General features: G+C 39.0%; 1 protein-coding gene and 1 non-coding gene across 5 annotated transcripts in view; both read right to left on the bottom strand.

Annotated features, from left to right (window-relative positions):
• The window catches only part of USP42 (ubiquitin specific peptidase 42), a 674,575-nt gene that overhangs the window by 483,581 nt on the left and 176,954 nt on the right, over window positions 1–14,040 (bottom strand). For all 4 annotated transcript variants that reach the window (XM_086940745.1, XM_086940747.1, XM_086940748.1 and 1 more), the window contains exons 6-7: window positions 9,993–10,060; window positions 9,793–9,863 (exon numbers count right to left, since the gene is read on the bottom strand). In XM_086940745.1, the coding sequence (XP_086796871.1) occupies window positions 9,793–9,863; window positions 9,993–10,060 (139 nt within the window). The remainder of the gene's footprint in view (window positions 1–9,792; window positions 9,864–9,992; window positions 10,061–14,040) is intronic.
• On the bottom strand, window positions 2,364–2,468 carry LOC147684875 (U6 spliceosomal RNA). Its single transcript, XR_015300838.1, has one exon. It is a non-coding gene; the product is annotated as a U6 spliceosomal RNA (small nuclear RNA).

The following is a 14,040-nucleotide window of genomic DNA, read 5'->3' as shown; positions in this document are numbered from 1 at the left end:
AAACACTACATATCCCAGAATGCTCTTATGTGTTAAATGAATCTCCCAGCCCAACACTGGACTGCCGGCATTATGTCTTCAAGATCCTACAGAGAAACGCGAGCGGACGAGTAGAAGTGCTGACGCCGAACCTAAGGCGCAGACCCACCATATTAGAGTCAGGGACGTAATACCAGTAACAGGAGTGCATCAAGGGTGCGGCCATTATAAGAAACGTGCAAAATTTAAAGAACGAAGTTATACAAATGTTACAGGGTATCGAGCGTAATACATCTAGTTAGAGGACACATCGGCGATACAGTAACCAAACTGCAGGGGATATCGGAAAACGGGTAGAAGTAACATCACAGACATTCGTGAAAGAACATTTAACCATCTGGAACCACTGGCACAACCAACTAGGAAACAGTTACTACTGTGAGCCAGATTGGAATTGTTGAGGAAGACATATCCCATAAAAGCAGGCAACCCTGTACCGAGCCAATGAATTATTCATGGTAGAAACAAGCATAATAGTGTATCGGGACAGCAAAATAATTTCTCTTTGTCTTGAAAAAGATGGTACAGAATGAAGACAAACCATCGAAACGTGTCGACGCATAAGGAAAGTACAATCGAATAAGACAGACAGAGAAGGGTGCAAATATAATTTACAAGAATGGACCTGGGTGTTCTCAAAAACAATGTACAATTAAATTAGATAATTTTAATGTCTTTTGTGATTTTTTTTGTCTCGATTATGCAGGTCATAATTAGTATATATTGAATGTGTATATGTACATGTATGATTTAAAAATGTTTTAATTTCATTTTGTGTGAGAATCCCTGATATAATTGTATTTTGCTCAAAACTGTCGAACATGTATTGTTTTTAAATTAATTTTATTGAATACTTGTGTTAAATATATTAATAAAGACAAATGCTTATGTAGAAAAAAATTAGTTTATACTTTTAAACTGTGTTTGAGTAGCGTATGATTTGGTATTGGCTGATTTCAGTCTGAAAATAGTGTGTGACACAGGTGGTGGACGTTGTAATTAATAGTGTGTCCAAGGGAATCCTCTTCTCTTTTTTCTGCCGGCATTATACACATCATGTGCATCTACAGCTATATATGCCACGAATACAAAGGTTACATATCAACTGAATAATACTTAAGTGCACCCTAAATAGCCTTTACCACTAGTCAAAAACCTTTAACGAGAAAGTCTGACATACTGAACACTAAGGTTTGAGGTTTCTGTACAAAAAGACAATCTTATGCCAATGACTCACAAACCCAGCCAGTAAATCTGGACCCAGCTGTAATGGTGTATTGACATTTACGGGAAAGTTATATTTAGCTCCACTGACCCCAATCTAAAACTCACAAACACAAAAGGTACTCAAGCATAACATGGAATATAGATAGTCAAGATAAGTGAGATTAAGATATTGACCCATAACTCCACTACAACGAATTTCAGTATTGGCCCCACACTTGTCTACTCTAATCATGGGTCCCACTCTGCAACTCTGGGCAATAGCTTGCTTAATCTCCACAACGCCCCAAAAGCGCTGGGATGCCTGGCTTCACATTAGGGGTGCCCAGGAGGGGGCATTTCACAGGGTTCCACATCGGTATACAGCGCCAGGATGCCCCGAGATGGGGCGGCAGTGCGCTTTACAAGTATACACACATTTACATTTACCTATCCACTAAGTCGCCTGCCTTTATAAAAAGCCAAACTCTCAGAAAACAGTGCTGAGGAACTGAAAATTATGAAGATGGAGTCAAAGCTAATAAGCTTTGACTGAATCAATCAAAAGCGAAAGCATACAAAACAAATCTCAACTGCATGCTACCTTAAGAAAAGGAATGTACTAATAATTCTGTATAAGGGTTGCATTACATGGCTTTGTACAGCCAAATAACTTGAGGGTATATATGGTTCACAGGTAAAGTGCCACCAAGGGGATACGAGCTTTCAAAAGAAAAACCTTTTTCTGCTGTCTATAAGAAAAGATAGGCATGTCTCAGAACCTGCTGAAATCAAGGTATTCCTATGGTAGCAGGCTGACATGCTTGGAAAAATTCCATGTTTACTGCTTCTAAATGGTTTATGAGACAACTCCAGAAATTGGCATAGGTAGTTTGAATTTCACCAACGGTAACCGCATTATTCAGTGTAGCGTAGAATTTAATTCTGCTATCTAGATTATATCAGTAATGTCAGAAACGGTATTAGGTTTAGGAAACATTACCTGGTTAAAGAAGAATTTCAGGAAAATGTCAGTCTTGGCATGCTGGTTTGGACTTTCAACCATAGAACACACTCTTGCTTTAGACCTTTGAAAGGAATAGCAGTTACAACTTGGCCCTGAAAATAGGTAACACTACACAAATTTGGAAGGCATACTTGTGCTGGAGAATTGCTAATTTTTTCTGCATTGTTCCAATTTTGATACTCATGTTCTGACCCAAGAAGAATTGGTACAGGTCAGACTTAACATAATATGCTGTGACAACAGGGAATTGGATAAGGATAAAGTTAAACAGTGATAACGGTCATTTCTCCACTTCACCCATATCAAAGCCCATCATAAGGGTTCCCTCTCTTTGACAATGTTTCACAAGATTATGACTATAGAATTAGAACATGTATCAGGAAAACAAAAACTTCTGGTTTTTAGAGGTACAGTGAATCCATTTAGGCTGGAAGAGGTTGGATGCACAACGGGACATATGAATTTCTTATACAATGCAGATTATAAATTAAGAAACAGACATCAGATTTTTTAGAATGTGTGTGAAGAAGCCCTTAAGACGCAAGAATATTTTAATAGAAAATGAAATTGCTGCCATTTAAGACAATAGTAAAGAAGGTCAGACTGATCTACATCCTCGAAAGTCACCTTTGAAATTACACGTTTTTAAAGTTGCACCTTTCCAAAAGCTTATGAAACATTTGCATTAAGCATCCGCACTGATGTTCAAATGGTTTGCATTAAATGACCCTTCCATGCGCAATGAACCTTTAGCCTTTGTGAATGTGAAGCAAACAGTTCGTAGTGGTAGAAGCTGAGCTGTTGCTACTTATAAGGACAAGAAATGTTGGGTCACGTTGGGTAAATTACCCAAATGCTGGTTTTGCAAGATTGAGTGCATGGCACTGCTTCTAACATACAATGAATTTTTTTAAACCGTAAAAAGGAGTTGAAAACATTCCAACAAAGTAGATTTAAAACAAAAGTTAGAAAACCGTTATAGGATCATTAAAAAAAGGATTGCAAAAGTTGGTAATGGACAGATACTGGACGGTGGTAAGCAGAATTTACTAGGGCAAACCAGAAGATCTGTAAATAAGCAAAAAATTGGAGCCCTTGTGTCTGAATACTGTTTGAGAAGATGTTTAAAAAATGTAGGACTAAATAGATTTGAGCTATGAACAAGTTGGATGAAAACGTATGAGAAATATAACAATACCATTTATAATAATACGGAGTTTCAATGAAAACCTTTTCATTTTTTGCCATATTGAATGGGGCAGTTTCTTTCCGAGGTAATAATAAGAGAGAGCAATGTTTAATACTTGGACACAAAACAGCTCCAGTTCATGATAGCTGAAGCCATGCAGGGTTTCATTTTTAAATAGGCCTCCTTGTACTGAACACCTTCCATTGCCTGCTTTCTTTTGGTTGTCACTGCAGGGAGTAGAGTCTGAGGAGGGTAGGAGGGGAGAGACCAGGGCTAGCCCATAACAATATTAAAGTACCTTGTCTCTCCCGCCTGCCTCCCTCCATTTCCACCAAGGCAGGTGTTCTCACCCAGGCAGCCGATGGCACTCCCCTTGCAAGTCTCCAACTGTCAGCTCTTGCTGGCCCACACTGTATCCTTCTTGATGGCTTTGAGAAAGCACTAAGTCAAGGCAAGTGTAGAGATAAATCAAGTTATAACCCTGATAGCACACATCATCAATTATAAGGGTGGTAATGCAATATTTCCTATACCAAACATTAAAAAGTAATTGAGCACGACTTTCAGCTTTCGTCTATAGCTGTGCATCAGCCGCAACCCTCCTATTGCTTCCAGTTATTGTCAAAATATTTGCAATAGGTTATTTAGTTTAAACAAAGGAAGGAAGGATCTGGAAATAGATACTGACCCGCATATATCGTGGGATAGGTGATTAAATAAAGCTTTTCCGTTTAGAAATATTTTTCCTACTGCCTGAAACTTTTAGCAAGTATGATATTGTGCACAGTTAACAATTAAACCTCTTGTGCAAACATGCTTCATAATCCAGCAAACTTGAACTAGCTCAAAAATCTAAAGATTGTGTTTCCATATGAGAACACTGGCCCAATCCAAAGTTTCCAATTGAGATACCATAAACTAGGTAATTGTAACAAAGTCAAAGCAATAGATGGTCCTTTTAGGTGAAAAACATTGACCAAATAGCATTCAGACTTTACAACTAATTACCTATTAAGAGTGATACATGTAAAAAAAAAAAGCATTGTTTGATTTCTGTAAACGATGAGCATCAACACAGTGGAAGACTTTTCAACAATGTGTCCTGACAAAGAGATGAGTCCCATCTTAATTTGATGGTTGTGATGAATGTGCACCTGTCTTTGTGAGGTCATAGTACGGTTACAGTAATATAAACAGAACAAATAAATTAGATAATCATGGAGCTATGAATATGAAGAATTTTGGAAGAAACATTACAGTTAATTAGCACCATGTTTATTGACGCCACCTGAATGCAAGTTTTCGAAATATGATTAAAAGTAGAAACTGGGCCTCTGTTTATTTTTGACTCCACTGTTAAGGGAGGAACATGCTCATTAGTGATTTTGACTGACCTTTCATGATTTCTTAGGCACTCACATGTCTGTCCAGTGGTTTCTTGCCAACAAGTACAGATGGCAAAAGGACGTAGAGACCATATCAGTTAGGGATGTTATTTGAAAATAAATGCAAAGCAGAAGATATGAGGGGCTAGTAGGGGGAAGTAGAGAATTCGAAAGCACAGGTGTAATGTTAAAATATTTCCTACTCAGCTCAGCTTTTTTTTTTTTTTTTAAATGAGACAGTCACAAAACAAACAAAAAATGATGAGCAATACAGCACTAATTTAGACATGGTGAATGTAGATTTGTCCAATATAACGATTTAAAAACTAAGCATAGAATCTTTATTTTGATCTTGCCAGAGAGATAACTAGTTAGGAGAATAAAGTCAGAGTGGCAGCAATTGTAATTTTTGGGGGAAGAGACCAGATAAACAGTGACAAGTCACAATTTGAGTAATTTGAAGACTTGACAAAAAGAGCTTAACCAGTGCCAAAGACAAGGTAGACCCATGACCTATCACGGATATCACAAATGTTGTGATACCTGAAGCTCTGGTAAAGGTGTCATGACAAGCGAGAATGTTTCTTAGATGTTTCAGATGAAGGAAACAAAGACACTGCCCTGGGCCGTGCAAGTGGAACTGGTAGCAACTTTTGTTACTCCAGAAAGTGAACTGTCTTAAAAGGTGGCAAAGTTCACAAATTTATTACAGCAGTGCTTTTCTACTGTCAGAGTGCTTTCCCAAAATGAATAAAGCAGCTAGGTGTCCAGAGAGGCAAGATTAGTGAGAGTCAGTGTCTCGTAGTGCTTCTACTTTTTCTTGTACCTTCTGTATTTTTGGTGTACAGATAATGTGTCTGGCTTGCTGATGAGGCCTGTTAGCCCGAAACCGGTCCCAGGATGCTTGTTTCCGGTCCAGGGAAGACATGGCTTGGCAGTTAGGACTGGACTGTTCCCATGAGGCACAGGGTTAAGACTGATTTGCAGATAGCTGTGTCTGAACTGGGGTGGCAAAGTGAGCAAAATAATGATGATGGATTCAACCCAGATCTGTGACTGGGGGTGAGTGTTTGAAAAGTTTCTTCACTCCGTCCATCATCTCCTTGTATTTGCTGTGTTCGCCCTAAGTTGGCAGGGTATGCCCAGACATAGGTCCCTTGCTCACTTTGTCACTGGATTCAAGCTAGCCTGGCTGATGAGGGTTGTTAGCCTGAAACTGGTCCCATGATGCTTGTTTCAGGTCCAGGGAAGACATGGCTTCACAGTTCAGGCTTGACTGTTCACATGAAGCACAGGATCAAGACTGATTTGCATATAGCTGTGTCTGAACTGGGGTGGCAAAGTGAGCTAAAGAATGATGATAAATTCAACCCAGATTTGTGACTGCGGGTGAGTGTTTGAAAAGTTTCACCACTCCGTCCATCATCTCCATGTGTTTGCAACACTGGGATAGGCCTGCCTCCTGTGCTTCACTTGTACCTGGGCTTCGTGCTTCCTGACCGCGTTATGCTTTCCTTTCTCAATTGGTACCTGCACAGTGCAGTAAACGAGCTCAACTAGAAGGGCAAAGTGAGCGTTAAGAGACCATCATACCTGATCAGCCTGAAACACAGTTCGCCAACAGGGGATGCTAAGCTGGAATGCCCTGAGCAAGACTCAGTAGTCATCAAAGCAAACGGAGTCTTTGCCCTCTGACGGAAGCCCAAGAAGAAGGCCTGATCAAGCTCTCAGCTCAACAGGCTCACAGCAAAGCACTAAGAATGATAGACTAACTATGTCATGCAAAATTGGCGTGCGAACTTCACACCCAGACTAGCTCGACTTGAGGGTAACACAAAGTGTTCAGAGTTGTTGAGTGTTTTGTTTCCAAAGGGAATGAATTCCCAGGTGCTTTGTGGCCCGCACCTACATGATAAGAACAAGGTCTCGTGTGAATAAGCTGCATGGTACTGAGGAGATAACAGTCTCAAGACCAAGTACATTTACCTTCCATAGGGTTACAGGCATCTAGTGAGGTTGACCTCCACGTGGGATTGTCCATGGGAGGAAATGGCAAGTAGGGGTGGAGCAAATGCCTCATTACCTTACCACCAAAAACAACTCTCGATACTGCGTCTGGCCTCCAAAACTCCATACTTACCTTAATCTTAACTTTAAATAAACTATCAAGACTAAGCCGAGCGTGAGGAATTTGGTGAGCATGACAGAAGCATATTCTGAGCCACACCCTTAAGAGGAACAAAAGGAACTGGAGAAGGAGTCCAAGGATGGGGACATGCTGCATATGAGACAGGTATGCACGTGCAGTACCTGCTAGCTAAGGGCAGTTTCGAACAGCTTTAGCAGTACCTTTCAGCCCTACCGGTAAGTGGAAAAAAATCTTCATAAGGAAGAGTTACGATGCAAGTTTTACTATGCGTAGGTGCCAACTGCGATGAAAGAAGGCTCAATGGAGATTTGTGAGATGGGAAGAACTCAAATATATTTTTTGATTTTGCAGAGTTATGAAATAATAGCATGTGAGTTTATAAATAACGTTATTAAGAAAAATTCAGGGTGACAGAGAAATGATAAATGCAACCAAGATATGATGTGAATTCAATGTAAAGAGAAAACCAACCCCTAAACTGATACAATCTCCAACTTCTTTCTGCAAAATTGGTAGGAAAGGACCAAGGCTTCAAAAATGTATGATTTTCTGGCAGTAAATGAGGCAAAGAAGGATTAGTCAAATTATATGCAATAATGCAAGGAACAACATTGGTTTTCACATCTTAACAAGTTAGAAGGTTCATCGTCATTGCAAGTAATCAGTCGGAGACACTCATGTTCGTTATAAAAGTATCTAAAAACAGCAGGCCCAGATATAAAGAGAAATTCATGCCTGGGTCCTTCATAGCTGGAGCACTGTTCTCAGTGATAACTAGAGTGACACAAACTCTACTCCAAGAGAATAAGCATGAAAGTACCACCATTAATTAACAATTAAATTTAATCTTCAATCATATGGGAAACCAATTTGCTTTTTAAAAATCAAATTACAATTTAAATTCAGATTTTATAAAAGGCAGAAATTCATTGCCCAGAAAAAGTCCACTGTTGTATGTAAATCAAACAGAATTAGTTAACAGTCTTTTCTAATGTGAAAGTAGGAAGTGGTCCAAGGTTGATGCCTGTGGCTTTCCATGGCCAATGGTCCATGCACTTTGAACGTTGCATATGGAAATTATTGTGCCAAAATTGATGCACAAGAGACTCTCTCAATGGATCTTGATTAGTTGGGAAGCTGCGAGGCAGAAGTGAGACTACATGCACCCCAGTACTGGGAATGATTAAAGCAAGAGTACCATTCATACTCATTTATGGGCAAACAAAATAGTTAAATTATAGTCTACCCTGTTGGGCCTTCAAAGAGACTTAGATTGCCTTAAGACATAAGTATATGTTTGGAATAAACGTTAACTTAAAAGTAAAGTATTTTTGGTAAAGGTCACTCAAGGGCAAAAGGGGCGATGGAACAGCATCTAAAAAGTAGTCTGAATAATAACATTTTAAGAAAAATAACCAATTAAAGGCTATTCTTGTCACCACTTTTGTGGATAAAAAAACGGTCATCGTTCACCAGAATGATAGGGACAAAAAAAGCATAACCGTTCAGGTCTCTTATCAAGCAAACATAAAAGTTGAAAATAAAAATAGTCTGAACACTTGTAGATGGGATATCTTATGATTTAGAAGTACAAAACAGATTTTGACCAGGCTAGAATGTGGTTAGGAAGTTCACACTGATAGAGACTAAGTGATTGGAGTTACGATAGGTCCGGATAAGCAGTTCTGAAGCAAAACATGAGGATGCTTGTATATTATATTAACTGAAGTTGAGGGAACAATGTTGTGGCTGGTATAAAAGGAGATAGAAGCCCAAAATCATACCTTAGTGAAACATGAAATTGCATAAGCTATGGATGAAGGAGATAGTTTTGACTTACAGGATCTTGACTTTTAGATGGAGCTTGTGAGAAAGCTAAGAAAGGTGAATCGAAATTGATCTCAAAAGTGTAAATACAGGGATTACCTAAAAGCCAATGTCTCAAATCTTTTAAAACAAAATAAGTTTGAAAGGTTGAGATGATATATCGCACTCTGAGAGATCAAATGGTCAAGAGCGGGGATTCAGAAAAATCAGAAGAGTGGTTTCTTTTTCAGAAGGAGACACAGTGTGCCCAGAATTTACTACATCAAGGCTGTGGTGTGGGGATCGCAGAACTAACCTGAAAAACACTGTGCTAAATAATGGGAACAGTAAGTCTAAATAAAATACTTGACTTGTCCTTAAAGCTTACAACATCAATGGGATTTGATGTAATGTTAACTTAGGAAACTAATTTTCTTCCAAGAAACTGGTTTTAAAAAAAAATATGTATTCATATTATTGTTAATGGCTTTAGTTTTAGATATTTACTTGTCCAGCATTACTTATGATATCTAATTTGGTAACTAGAAACACATGGTTACAATGTACTTACAGTAAATATTGTAATTACAACAACCTACTAAAAGACTTATTTGATAAATAGAAATCTATTGGGAATTCACAAGTTTAAGAAAGCTAAGCTATGTATCATTAGTTGTTTGGAGTATCTGTTTGAGACGCCTTCTTAACTAAACTGTGAACATAGAACACATGCCTTTGTTTATTTATAGAACTGTGCTGCTTTTATACAGAAAACTGTTTAAACTGGTCTGTCTGAAATAGAATTAAACTTATTACTCCACAGTTTGAAAGAACTCACTTCAAAGAGTGGTGTTACTTCTGTCAGGCTCATAAGGAGGCTCTTGTAGAGTATAATGAGATCTCCAAGCCAGATGGCATTAGATGTACAAATTGTAAACAGGCCAGAATTTGTGAAGGGGAATTGCTTAATATCACAAAGTCAAAAAGATTTTACCTTTATTTCCAATGGAATGTCAAGGTAGGGATCAAATGTATCAGAAACTCCCTTGCAGTTCAAGCACTTAACTGTAAAAAAGACAGTTTCAAACATGAAAAAACAAAAGTTAGTAAATGCTTCGCTCCAAAAATATAATTCAGCATGAGTGCAAGATCAACATTTTTTGTGTTACAAGCTCTACATTTCTTTTAAAATACCTCTGGAACGCAGGTAGCCTCCAAATATTTGACAAATGAGAGTTGTGGCCTGGGTATGTCTGTCCAACCTAAAAAAAAACACACAGGTAATCAGAGCCCTGAAAATTTGCAACGAGTACTATTGGGCTCTAAAAGTAATATCACAAAACAAAATCATTCATAACTTATTTTAGCTGCATTGGTTTGGACTGGCACATAAATTATTTACGTATGACACAGCTATATGCTCTGTGATTTCAGTTTTGCAAAACTAGAGAAAATTACAATTATTAGAGGCGATGTCAACAGCCACACACTATGAACCATATTTGATGAGCCTGCAAAGCAAAAGTTATTTATTTAGTGAAAGATAATGTGATATTAATAGAATAGACACTGTATTCCTTTATTTTCCTGTGCACTGCAACTAATGATAGGGTACTAGAAAGATCTTGTATCGTAAACAATACAATATAAGTGTTTAAAAAATCAAAATAAAAAGGTGGAGACGTATGGGATGGGACTTTATATGACCCAAGAGCATATAGAAATCTTCCCCAGACCCATAAGGCTTTCAGAGGAGAGTCCAAAAGTGCCCAGAGTTTCAAGTGAGAAAAGGTCAGAGCAGCAAAATAGGATGATGCCTAGAATGGATGGAAAACTGGCATTGTGGTTTAAAGGAAGAGCGCTTCAATAGTATTCCACCACGCCCTATCAGTGACACTTAACATACATTTTTACAAAAATCAAAGATACTAGGAGAGAATTTGCTTTTGAATACAGGTCAAGGCAATGATCTCCTCAAAAGGTTTGAACAAACCTCCAAGTAGCCTCTTTCAGATTTCAGAAATGGAGATATTTACAAATGAAGCAGTAACTGCTCTGCCCCTTGTAAAATGGGCTTTGGGCCTATCAAATAAAGTTCTTTTTAGCACTGCCATAACACACTCAAATGGAGCAAACAGTCCATCTACAGATACATTGTTATGTCTTGGCTAGACCAGTATGAATGGGTCCATAATTGAAAAAAAGGAATTCAGATTGTCTTATTTTCTTCATCTTATTAAAGTAGGCCATCAAGCCCCTCCTAAAGTTCACAGAATGCAAGGAACTCTTTGCTTCAGAGGAGAGATTTTAGAAGACAATTGTATGATAGATGGTCTGATTGGCACAAAATCTGCTGCTAATAGGAAACTCAAATGATTCTGCATGAAAATCTCAGCTTTGTGGAAGACTGTATATGGTTTAGTATACCAAAGTGCCTAATTTTCAATGACTGCAGGCAGAAGTGTGCCTACAAGGAAAGGGACTCTGAGAAAAGAGGTTTAATGAGGACTTTTTCTACAAGATATAATCTTGTAATTCAAAGCCAGAACAAACACCTCACGGCCAAGCCGTGGCAATATGTGGGCGCTGCCACATCAAATCAAGTTGATTTGACTGAACTCATTATCTCTTCCTGAAGGATCTTCCTAAAATCATCCCTATATTCGAGGATGTTTTCAGTGAATGGCTGACAGAAATCCCTCTAGGACAATTTGTACCTTACAAGCAATGCTATGCTTTTGTGGAGGTCTACATATATTGTAGTCAACAGCATTAATCTACATTCCTGTGCAGAGGCACATTTTTAGCTGGAGAATTCAATGGTGTTTCCTTGTCATAGAAGACAAATCACTGTATCTAGTTGAAAATCTTTCTGCCAAAAGTATGGATCTTGATCCAGACACGTAGACTTTTACTGCAGCCGGACAGATGCGGACTTTACTGAAGCTGGTGAAGTGTGGCTTAATGATTAGAGCGGCAGACCCTGATGCAGAGGTCTAGGCCGGGACCAGGTTTCAATTCCCCGCCTCGGCGGGTCTTGGGCTCAAAATTCCACGGACCTGATAATTCTCGCCTCGGTGCCTATTCCAATCATGGAATCCCACTCTGCAACTCTGGGCAATAGCTTGCTTAATCTCCACAACGGCCCCCACAACGCTAAGGATGCCTGGCCTCCACCTTGGGGGTGCCCAGGAGTGGAAGCCTCACAGGGAAAGCCAGGATGGGTTCCACAGCGGTATTCGTACAAGCGCCTTGAGACCCTTGTGGGTGAGTAGTGCGCTATACAAGTATCAATTTACATTTACGTTTAATAATAGCTCCATTGCAGGGTCTAACAAACCCGGAAGTAGTCGCTATGTAGTAGGCTGCAGATGAAGAGTCTCAAAAATGACTGATATAATTGTCTGAACCGTTAGCATGTGTAGGAAAGGGCCCTTTTTTAATGCTACCCCCTAACTTGTCAGATAACCGATGCCAAATTGACTAAGTGTGTCCAAGGCCCCTGCCTATCAGGCTCCCAGGACCTGTGTTCTTTCCCAAAACTGTACCTTTGTTCCCACTCTTGGCACACCTCAGGGCCACATGTAAGTCCCTTGTAAAAGGTTCCCCTGGTACCAAGGGCCTTGTGGCCAGAGAGGACCTCTGAGGAATACAGCATATAATATGCCACCCTCAGAGACCCCTCACCTTAACGCGCACACACTGCCATTGCAGGCTGTGTGTTTTGGTGCACACTAAACTGAAAAGTCAACATGGCACCCATACCTGGGTGCCATGCCCACCAACAATTCAAAAATTGTCTTAAGTTCAACTCATTTTTGAATTGACAAACTTTTTTCAAAAAATGTTCAAGTGTTGTTAGGACCTTGGATATGTCGCTTTAGACTTTTTCAAACAACTTACTGTAGTAAGAGACAAACACTGACAATATCGCAATTAAATGAGCCAAAGCATACCAATTTTTTACAGTTTCAGCATGATTAAAAAAATGCTCAAGTCAAAAGTTATGAGTGAAAGCTAGTGACATGCTTTATCCCACTAGCACTTGTGATTGTTCCAAAAAACGGCTGGTGCAACTTTTCACTTTGAAGTTTGGTTTCACTTCATTAACTCACGTCAGTAATGCTGTGTAGGTTGTAACTGGAACGAAAGGTTGCACCAGCCGGTTCATCGAAATTTCACACATGCTACTGGCACAAAGCACGTATCAAGCTTGCACGCATAAGTGTTGCCTTGCAATTCATGCTGGACTGTTCCCATGAGGCACAGGGCCAAGACTGATTTGCATATGGCTAGGTTCAAACTGGAATGGCACAGTGAGCAAATAAAAGATGGATTTAGGCCCAGATCTCTGTACTGGGGTGAATGTATGACATTGTTCTGCATTCTGTCCATCAACTGTTGTTTTTGCATTTCTTTTTTTTAACTTTTGCCTTGAGCATTTTTTAATCATGCTGAAATTGGGAAAAATTGGTGTGCATGGGCTCATTTAATTGCGATATTGTCAATATTTGTCCCTCTGTCTATTTGCACCCAGATGTCGAACAGGTTAAATAATAACAAAATGCCATCTAGTTACGGAGGCTTCTTGGGGATATGGAGCTACATCAAACAACAAAGAGAGCCAGAACATTGAAATATGGAATAAACAAATGTGGAGGATGGTTTCAACGAACAAAATCACATTTAACAAATGTATTTCAGTTTACAAGTGCTTTTTAAAGTTATTTTTACTGCTCACATTATTGATTGTTTTTTGCAGGATTGTGGTCTGTGTAAATCCATCTATATTTCTTTTGGTTTCGCAATGTTAGTCACATGGTTGGGCTTAATTAAATGGGTTGCGGCCCTGGGGATTCATAAAAGTTTAAAATGCATTTTACTTTGTGGATATCTTTGGTTGGTTGCACGAAAGTGAACCGAAAGTGTTAAGCAGCCGGTTCCGACACTGAGAAAGGGAAAATATTACTTCTACATCCGTGACACAGTAAGTTTGAAACATGAGCATCTTCTGAGTTCAACACGTGCCACTATTGATTATGAGTTTGCAGCTTTATAGCACGTACATTTCAGTGAGCAACACACGTTTTTGGCTATTGAAGTAAATTCTGTTTAAGTTTGCATGTCTATTACCACACAACTGGGCACAGGGAGTGAGGGCACATTTAGATAATGGATTTCATGTTTTTAAGGTTTGTTTTTGTTTCAGTCCTCCAAGAATTTTTACAAAGCTAATGAGCTT

This window comes from Lissotriton vulgaris, chromosome 10 (genome assembly GCF_964263255.1).
Source record: "Lissotriton vulgaris chromosome 10, aLisVul1.2, whole genome shotgun sequence".
NCBI classification, from domain to species: domain Eukaryota; kingdom Metazoa; phylum Chordata; class Amphibia; order Caudata; family Salamandridae; genus Lissotriton; species Lissotriton vulgaris.
This window is presented reverse-complemented; position numbering and strand designations above follow the sequence as displayed.